Here is a 9,540-nt window from a genome sequence, read left to right on the forward strand (position 1 = left end):
GGAACGGGGGTGTAAGCCTAGTGAGGGAACGGGGGTGTAAGCCTAGTGAGGGAACGGGGGTGTAAGCCTAGTGAGGGAACGGGGGTGTAAGCCTAGTGAGGGAACGGGGGTGTAAGCCTAGTGAGGGAACGGCGGTGTAAGCCTAGTGAGGAAACGGGGGTGTAAACCTAGTGAGGGAACAGGGGTGTAAGCCTAGTGAGGGAACGGGGGTGTAAGCCTAGTGAGGGAAATTCTACAAGAGTTTATGCAATGACTGTGTAACTTAGACATTATAAAGATTTAACAGTTTTATTTTTGATCAGTTATTAATTCCTTTATGAATCGTTGTCTTGACAATAAATAACAATAACTTACTTTTGTTAGAGAGGCTCAAAATACCTGCCCTCTTCCTATTAAGATAAAATATTTAACAACAAGAATCTGTTTTATATCATCTTCGGAAATCATGCTCCTTTTTAAGACAAACACACGAGTCTATGGGCTTGATAACGAAATAAATGTATCAAAAATCACATAAAGATACCAAGACACGACATGTTCACAATGAATTGCAGAATGTCCATCTGGTTCGACATCAAATGGCTCCAATGTAATATGGAGGGAGGCTGTTTTGTAAATCCATCATGAGAATCTTCTATCTTCTTTCGGTTCATGCAACGAAGTTCGTTTTTGTTTTGTCACTGATATCCTCAAAAATGCTGAACTGTCTTAAGAAGAAGGGCTTTCATACGCGTTGCTTTATAGTGCCGTTAGGTAATTGTTCAAAATTGAGAATATGTCACTTTCCTCTCCATGTCCGAAACGACTCCTCTGTCTTTAGGACGCTGTGATGAGCTGGTCACATGCAGGGGACCGGGGACCGGGGCGGGAACATGCTAGGCCTGGAACCGAGGCTGGTGGCTCGGTCTCACGTCTCCACGGGACTGGGTACCATGCTGTTCGGGGTGTCGGGTAAGTGCGATGACAGAGAAGTCACGTCGCTGCCGGAGGAGTTTCCCAATGAACCCGATTCCGAGAAAGACACCTGTAATGTGCAAAGACAGTGATGTCAAATTAAATCTGTCCTGGCTTTGTTTAGGCTACGAATTTTGCCACTTCTGACGTTGAAATTTGCCATTTAACGTTATTAATTATACATTTTAAATTGATGACATTAAAGTGAAGAAAAAACTAAGAAAATGTCGTCATCTAAATTAATGTGTGTGTGTATGTGTGTGTGTGTCTGTGTTTGCGCGCGTGCGTGCGTTCGTGTGTGAGAGAGTTTGAATGTGTGTTCGTGCGTAAATACGCGTACCCACATGTGCACCTACATTAGCATGTAAGTATAGAATACCCCAGTGTGTCTCCTCTCTCTTACCAGTTGTTGAAAGGCCGGCTGGTCCAGATCACTCTGCAGGGCGAACTCGCTGAGGGCCTTCCAGGGAGGCTGGTAGGTCTGCACCTCCACCGAGTTACCCTGCACCGTGTTGTCGTGCCTGATAGGGCTTCTGGCAACCAAAGGCGTACCTGTGAGCCCCTGTAGACTCTGATACGAGATTAGAATAGGAAATCCAAATTAAATCTACACTTTGGTAGAGGAAGAAAATAATCAAATTCCCAGATCAGAATGTCAGCATTTCGTTCTGTAGTCTTTGCTTTCCAATACAGGTCATGCACAATTGAATTCTTGATTAATTATTTATTGGCAGGTTGAATACAGAAAAACAATAATGAAAGAACAGCTAGTGGAAATGACCGGCCTCGGACCAAGGGTTATTCAAGTGTGGCACTGGTCAAATCATTCCAGAGAAACGAATTATTTGCATTTAAGAGGTAACCATTTGGCCACAAGTACTTCTTTGCTGACCAACCTAGACTCACTGGTAGACGTAACATAGTAAACGAAAATCTTGGAGACGTATATTAGTATGATATGCACGTTTGGTATGGTATTAATTTGTGGATGTCTATCATCCATTTCGTATAAAATGTTACGAATTACAATTCGTATGATGTGTTACTAATTGCAATTCTTATATCCCGGATTTTCGTCTACTATGTTATGTTTAGTCTATGAGACCAGCCTGTGCTGACATACCTCAACTATCGCAAAAATGTAAGGATTCAACGATGAACCAAACATAAAGAAAAAGTAATAGGCTAAAAGAAGTATAAAAAATGTTTCCGAGATTAACTTACGAAGATGCTTACAGTCTTATCACTGTGTTGCTGCTGCTGAAGTTGCTTCATGAGAATAGATCTCTTTTTGTCTTTGCATCTTTTATTCTGGAACCAAACTCGAATAACCCTTGGGCTGAGGCCGGTCATTTCCACCAGTTGTTCCTTCATTAGCGCATCTGGCCGCGGATTGGCGTTGTAGCAGGTCCGTAACGTGTGGAGCTGCTTCTCGTTCAAAACGGTTCGCACTCGTGTTGTCTTCTCTGACTGCTTGTGGACGTGGTTTCGGTGTGGTGCCCGTACTGTCACCGGCTCTGCTGAAGAGAGGCGGAATTATATTTAATAAAAAAGGAAATTAACTAAAGTTTGAATTATATTGTTATTATTTATTATTATTATAGTCTATGCAAATGCGTTTTTTCCTGGAGTATGTTTCTTGCTATTTGTTATATAGACCGTTAATTACTCTTATTAATCTAAAATGTAACTTATTCAACTCTTGCCATGCGTTATAATATGTATATATATATATATATATAGAGAGAGAGAGAGAGAGAGAGAGAGAGAGAGAGAGAGAGAGAGAGAGAGCGTACGTGTGGATGGAGAGACTGTTATGTAAATATATATATATATATATATTTACGATATATTTAACGATAACAGTCTCTCCATTCACCCGTACTCCATTTGATCTTGGTATTCCCTCCTAAAAATATATCGACCATATTGAGCAATAATTATGTCTAGGCCCCAATGACAATGTAATTCTAAAAGCATGTAAGCTTTATTGCATTATAGTTCAATAGGCTACAGATTCCCATCCGCGCACTGTGACACACTCCTTGTTTATGTCATGCATTACGTTTTTGTTAAATTTAAAAGGAATAGTCTATTAACTATTACAACAGCAACTGTGTGTAGGCCTACTCGTTCATTTCTATCTACTAAAATTATTTAATTTTCACATTAAGAGATTATCTGTAAAGTCGTATTTATTGTTACCCAGATGATCCTGATAGGCCTAACGTCAAGGAGTAGGGATTAGCCTAATCTTTGAAGTTATTATAGCCTACTGTATTTGTATTATGGGTCAACACTATTAAATAGTCATGTAAATATCAAATATCAAATATCAAAATCCTTTAAAAAATCCAACGTCACTTATGTTCAAAATCTATCCATTTTAAAAGCTTGGTATAAACATGAAATCATATCTCAGTTATTTTCCATGGAAAAGTTTAAAGGTCAGTCTGATATTGGTCGCCTATTGCCTAATATAGCCTAGTTATTGACATCTTAATGACTCAAAGCTTGCATCTGATTTTGTTTCTGGAGTCTACCGATCGTTATGATCATAAAATTAGGCCTATCGATAATTCTAGGAAATATATTGAGAACTATTATTATCAGGCTATTATTATGATCATTAATCTAACAATGAATATCATCATTCTGATTAACATGATTGCCTCCATATTATTATTATTATTGTTGTTGTTCTTCTTCTTCTTATATTACAGAAGTCAGTGGTGGTGTTGTTTTGGATGTGCAACTGACCTGCTAATAAGTGTAGTGATCTGTTGGAATGGATATGTCCGGGGCTGATTGGGCTTCCGGCAGAGCTTCGCTCCATTAGTAAACTGTGGTCCGCCCGACACAACAGCTCCTCGTCCCGGAGAGAGAACTCATCCCCCGGCAAGAGCTGCCTGCTACATACGGAACATCTGAAACACTCGATGTGGTACACGTTGTCCCGGGCTCGCATCACCAAATCACTGCTGCTGAATCCCAGGTTACATTTTGCACATTTTATTCCAAATAACCTGCAAGGAGTAAATGAAACAACAAAAACATATTGAATTAAACAACAACTTCTAACAGCCATTTGATTTGTTGTCACGACAGTTTTTATTCCAAGTTTTACATTACTGGGTCTACTTCGAACGTCAGAAACAAGGCTAAGATAAATACTACTGTGCATTGTTTAGCCAGGATCAAAGTATACAAGCTTGAACGAACTATTTTAATTGTAGAAAAGCGATGAACTACAGATACATTTAGCATTGAATTACACAGATTTAGCACACTTTTTTTTATAAACCTTCCAAAACAAGGATATTCGTATTTTTAGGCCTAATAAGCCTCTGTGATTTAGGTACAAGTCTTGCATGTATATGGATATACAATATATTAGTAGGCTACCTCCTCATTCATACCAACGTTAAAATACGTTCAATCACTAACATATTATTTCCAAAGAATTTCAATCCCTACCTTACATAATCTCTTTTGCAATAGGTTTTTCCGTCCCGTACGAAGCAAGTGCATGTCTCATCCAGGTACTGGCTGCACTCTGCACACTTCAGGCAGGCTGCATGCCACTCCAGGTCCGGGGAAACTCTCAGAATGTACTGGTCATGTATCTGACTTCCACAGCCTACACACATCGCGAATCCGGACTTCTCTGCAGAGAGCACAGACATTGTAACCATTCTTTCCCATGTACACAGTTAATGACACCTTAAATCACACTTTTTGAGAGCCACTGGCCTACATGTCACTTCTTCGTCTTAAATGGTCTTATACAGAGCGAAATGCTCCCAGTTTCTCACTGTATTACATTCCAATGACTAAAACCTGTTCTGAAATTACGCACAATCGTTTAAAAATAAATGTAAAATAAAATGAACTATAAACAAGAAAAAGTCCGCATTATGGATAATAAAACAATACCAATACGAATATATTATATTTGTTTTATGCAAATACATTTATGAAATACGATGGCATTTGAATGCGATAATATAATATGTTTTAATTTCAGAGGCTACGATTTGTAGTGTAATCTACAACACTGGGAAAAGCGGATAAAAATACATGCAAAAAAATGGCACTTACTTTTGGAATGATCCCCCATATCACCCAAGAAAGAAGAGTTGAAAATAATATCCACCATACAGGAATGATGACGGGATTGCGATAAGATGCAGAAAAGAAGTAAGAAGGAGAAGAAGAGGAGAAAGGAGGGAGGTGAGTAGCCTGTGCCTGGCTGTCTGATAACTTCAGTTCGGACTGTGGGACGGCCCCGGGAAGAGGCGCTGCAGTGTCCCACACGCTCTCTGACGTCACGCGTAAAACTGGACATCCATTCGTCCCACATAACATATTCCCACTGTCATATCAAGTCTCACTAGAGATTTTAAAGAAATAGATAGTTCAAAGTGTTTATTAATTTCGAAACAGTTGGTTATTTGTTGGAATGCAATAGGTAATTCTAAGGTATTTTGGGGCTTGGATATTTGCCTACGTTTATGGTGAGCTTTTTTGGTTGATGCATTATTTCCTGACAATTACTGTTAATTATTTTCAATCTGTACACTTTTATTAGGCCTACATTGGAATTGGAATTAGCAGGAGTAAGCAGTAAATTGCATGTTTTTCCTGAGACAGAGGAGAATGCACAGAGACAACTCATCATGACACCTGACACCATGTGAATCAGTACATCCATCTACTCGAGAACAACAAGGACACCTACTGGAGGAACATTAGAAGTACAATTTTACTGCTTCATGACAGGACAGGAGAGCAGCGCAGTGAGCCACTCTAGACTGGTACCTGATTTTTAGTTTTAGTCAAATGTATCCGCAAAGTCTCTGTATTGAATTTGTTCTATTTCATAAATAAAATTAATACAATGTAGGTAGGTTCCTTTCATTGTCTCGGAATTTTGGAGTATAGGGCTCTCATTATATAATTCCAGATAATTCACAGATTTATTTATGACCTTTTGGTTGCCATATTTTACATCAGCCTGTATTTTTCCAATGAAATATACATGTTTACGTCTATGGATGGAATGGAATGCTTACATCATGTATTTTATAGCCTACTTAAAAGGGCCTTTGAATTCATAATGAAATGATTAGATAGGGCTGTTCTCTGAGTTCACTGTTTAAAGTGAAAGAGAGATCAGACTACATTGTTCTCGCGAGATACAAGAGTGGAGAATTAACTGATGCTTCTCAACTGTCACTTTGTTTAGATCAAGACAAATAGTTAGCAAGATTTTAGCTGATTAGCTAGAAAGCTAGCCAGTTATGTTTACGACAATAAACAGAAGAAGTTTGGGACAATTGGTATGTAAAACTCCAGTGTTGACAAATGCAGCCATTTCTTCTACCGTTTCAGATTGCCACCAACGTCTAGTTGGCTAGTCTGACTGAAGTCTGTCTGAGGTCAGTTCAGGACATGGCATGTCGACAACATACTTTCACTCTAATTTGCAACTGCACTGTTAGCTACATACATTGTAGTTATTAACGGTTATCGTGTCAGAGTAGAGCATGAAACTAATCCAGATTGTGGGAACATAACTAGCTACAGTACAGTGTGTCACCTGACTCGAGTTACACTAAACTAGCAAGTGATTTTGTTATCTTGGAGGACAAAACACACAGTTGACCTGACATGGCTATATCCTTCCTTTTGTTGTTCGACCAACGTATTTCATATTGCCTTTATTCCCTGTCGTGCACAGTGTGTTTTATATTGACCATTGTACACACTACTGTTTACACTTAACTTGCTAGAGCCAGTCTGATAATGTGCCCTAAGTCCGCTGTCTAGTTTATCATTCAAGACCAACATAGTAGTTATTGACAATCATCTTCTTTATAAAGCAGTTTCATAATGGAGATTGGTGTTCTCTCCTGCAGCCCTGTCTGGTCCGAAGGTTTCAGAGTACTCTGGTAATATCAGAGCAAAACAACAACCAGCTAGGCTAATCATGATTCAGGAAGGCTGGAGCAAAAACCTGCTGGAGGATGGTTCAGTCACACATCAATGGAAGTTATGTTTTAATGTGGTATTTCATACATGATAAACAGCTGGCTGGTATGATTAACTCTTTATTTCATGCATCCTCTGATACACAGCCTGTGTTAAGAAGCCACACTACTTCTTAACACAGCACACATCCAACCCAGAAGCACCAATGTGTCAGAGGAAACACCGTACACCTGGCAAGCTTGGTGAGCACGCACTGTGCCCGGCCCGCCACAGGAGTCGCTGGTGTGCGATGAGACAAGGACATCCCTACCGGCCAAGCCCTCCTTAACCCGGACGGTGGGTCGCCCCACAGACCTCCCGGTTGCGGCCAGTTATGACAGAGCCTGGGCGCGAACCCAGAGTCTCTGATGGTACAGCTGGCGCCGCAGTACAGCGCCCTATTTACTGTTGGAATCATGGAATGGTATGATACTTCCTTTTGGTCTAAATATGTACTTTAACCCTGGTCCTCTTTTCTCCATACAGAGGAATTGACTCCTTTGATTCTTGCTACCCAGAAGCAGTTCAACTTCACACACATCTGTGCAGGAGCTTCTGCTTTTGGGAAGGTGAGTTACTGACTGTAACACAACAGTGTTCACATGTCTGCATTTCCCCCATATTATTAATAGCTATATAATGATCAAATCCTTCCTTATCATGGGAAGTTTATTATGTATCCAGACATGCATGAAATCTATCATCTTTTATCATCTTTATTATAATTTTTAAACATTATGCTTTAATGCTTCTGAAAGTTTTTTTTCCTTCCAATTTTACCCAGTAAGTGTAGTACTACCCCTCAATTACTACCCCAGTAATCTGTCATTCTGCAATAGAACTGTCAACTTGCTGATCTAATGGTATTTCTGTTGAATTAGGATGCATTAAACAATATCTTATGTATTGTAATCCAACTCATATTGACTGAGGCTGGGTTGTCTGGTCTCGATTTCCCTGAGTAGATGAATGTGTTTTAGATGATGCATCCTAATACTGTCTGGTATCTGATTTAATTTATTTTACTAAAAACATCATCAGCAATCATTTGTCAAAGATGACTTTGAATTCCATTGTCCATCCTTGGGCTAAACTTCACACAGTTTTGTATTTGAGTCTCCGTAGCCCAAGCTAGTTTTATCCAACTCACAGAGGGCAGTTTGTATCCGTCATGGTACTATAGCATTATTGACATCATCTACTTTAAACTGTTTCTGTAGGGACACATTATTTGTAATAGTTTCAATTTGGTCTTAATTGTACCAAACTTTGCCAAGTCCTTAAAATGTTGAGAAACATTCCTATTTTAAAACAATCAACCTCCCCATCACCTCTCTGTGTCCTGAGAGATCCACAGGGTGATATGGTTGAATTAAAGAATATCATCTCAATACTGTATTATGCTCAACAGAATCTCCTTCCCAGTGTCAGCCAAGCTGGATGTTGTAACTCTCTCTGACATCATCGAGGTCAAATCTCAAGACACCGTCGTTAGAACCATTTACGCTGGTGAGATTCCTGTTGTAATATCTTTTATAATTAACAACTATTCCATTGAGGTATAAAATGACCCCAAATATTTTGTAAGCACACTAATTATCATGCATTACAACATAGTTTCTTATCGCTGCAGGCCTGTTCTTAGCACTACCTATAATGCATACGTAAACAGCAGAATAAATGATTAGATAGATTTCAGTATTGGTGTAGTGCTCTGCTAATGGGCTGGGGTCAGGGGTTAAATGGAGATGATTGTTCTATATTCATTAGTAAAGTGATGAGGCTATAATATAGTTCATGTTGTTGTTGTTTCTGACCTCTTAATGACTACAGAGATCCACCCTGGTCATCCCAGCTGTCAGTCTGAAAGCCTAAAAGCCTCCCTGAAGAAGAATAAGCTCAGATCATATTTTGATTGGGCACATTATAATCATAAAATATAGATGGGTCTGATTTAAAATTATCCACTTAAACTTTGGCAAGAGCCTGACTCTTCCTGGTTGGAAATTCAGTGGGGGTTTTTAACCATTTTGCTGCTGCATTTTTGCCAGACAAAGGTCTTACACTTGGATGTTTTGGTGTTGTCAGACAGTCCAATTAGTAATACACAATGCATATGCCAGGAACCTCCCTAGCTTCATACAATGCAAGTTCTTACAATGCAAATAATTACAATGCTAGTCTGTTCTTTCTTGTTTTTAATTATTACTGGGAACATTTGTCATTGTATTTTATAGAATTGCCTGAATTACATCGCATGTAAAACACAAAAGCTTTATTAGATCCCCAAATTTAAAAAAATTACAAAATCTTATATTGAGGGTTTTTGCTCTGAGAATATATCTCAATATAACCAAGCAAACACATTGCATGTGGCGTTACTGTACGTGGTGTCTGTACTACAGGCCCTGGCCACAGTGAAGTGCAATGAGAAAGTCAAGGTGTTCACAGTGAGGGGAACTTCCTTTGAACCTGCTGCTGTGGAGGGAGGCAGTGCTGCTACTGAACAATACTCTTCCATTACACTGTTGACAGCAGCGCCACTCAGTAACC

At 39.3% G+C, this 9,540-nt stretch overlaps 1 protein-coding gene and 1 long non-coding RNA gene across 5 annotated transcripts; one reads left to right on the plus strand and one right to left on the minus strand.

Annotated features, from left to right (window-relative positions):
- Positions 1–272: 272 nt before the first annotated feature.
- Positions 273–5,223, minus strand: LOC124033078 (insulin gene enhancer protein ISL-3). Of its 4 annotated transcripts, none has more exons than XM_046345011.1 (6): positions 5,056–5,223; positions 4,432–4,621; positions 3,715–3,980; positions 2,191–2,471; positions 1,358–1,525; positions 273–1,024 (listed from the first exon to the last, which is right to left on the minus strand). In XM_046345011.1, the coding sequence occupies exons 1-6, from the start codon at positions 5,111–5,113 to the stop codon at positions 908–910; spliced, it is 1,080 nt and encodes a 359-aa protein (XP_046200967.1). In that variant the 5' UTR covers positions 5,114–5,223; the 3' UTR covers positions 273–907. The 4 variants fall into 4 exon arrangements, with proteins under 4 accessions (XP_046200967.1, XP_046200965.1, XP_046200966.1 ...); XM_046345009.1 differs by having other exon boundaries at positions 2,179–2,471; XM_046345010.1 differs by having other exon boundaries at positions 2,191–2,474.
- Positions 5,224–7,472: 2,249 nt separating this feature from the next.
- LOC124033079 lies at positions 7,473–9,484 on the plus strand. Its single transcript, XR_006838308.1, has 3 exons — positions 7,473–7,556; positions 8,399–8,496; positions 9,393–9,484. It is a non-coding gene; the product is annotated as an uncharacterized LOC124033079 (long non-coding RNA).
- The last annotated feature ends 56 nt before the right edge of the window (positions 9,485–9,540 follow it).

This window comes from Oncorhynchus gorbuscha, linkage group LG04, assembly GCF_021184085.1.
Source record: "Oncorhynchus gorbuscha isolate QuinsamMale2020 ecotype Even-year linkage group LG04, OgorEven_v1.0, whole genome shotgun sequence".
Taxonomy (NCBI): Eukaryota; Metazoa; Chordata; class Actinopteri; order Salmoniformes; family Salmonidae; genus Oncorhynchus; species Oncorhynchus gorbuscha.

Bases quoted from the DNA above. Each gene is read 5' to 3' on its own strand.
- LOC124033078 (XM_046345008.1), bottom strand. From the start codon at position 5,113: ATGGTGGATATTATTTTCAACTCTTCTTTCTTGGGTGATATGGGGGAT. The intron at 4,622-5,055 runs GTAAGTGCCATT...TGCTCTCTGCAG, and splicing joins TATGGGGGATCATTCCAAAA to AGAAGTCCGGATTCGCGATG. The intron at 1,025-1,357 runs GTAAGAGAGAGG...TGCACATTACAG, and splicing joins AGCCGGCCTTTCAACAACTG to GTGTCTTTCTCGGAATCGGG.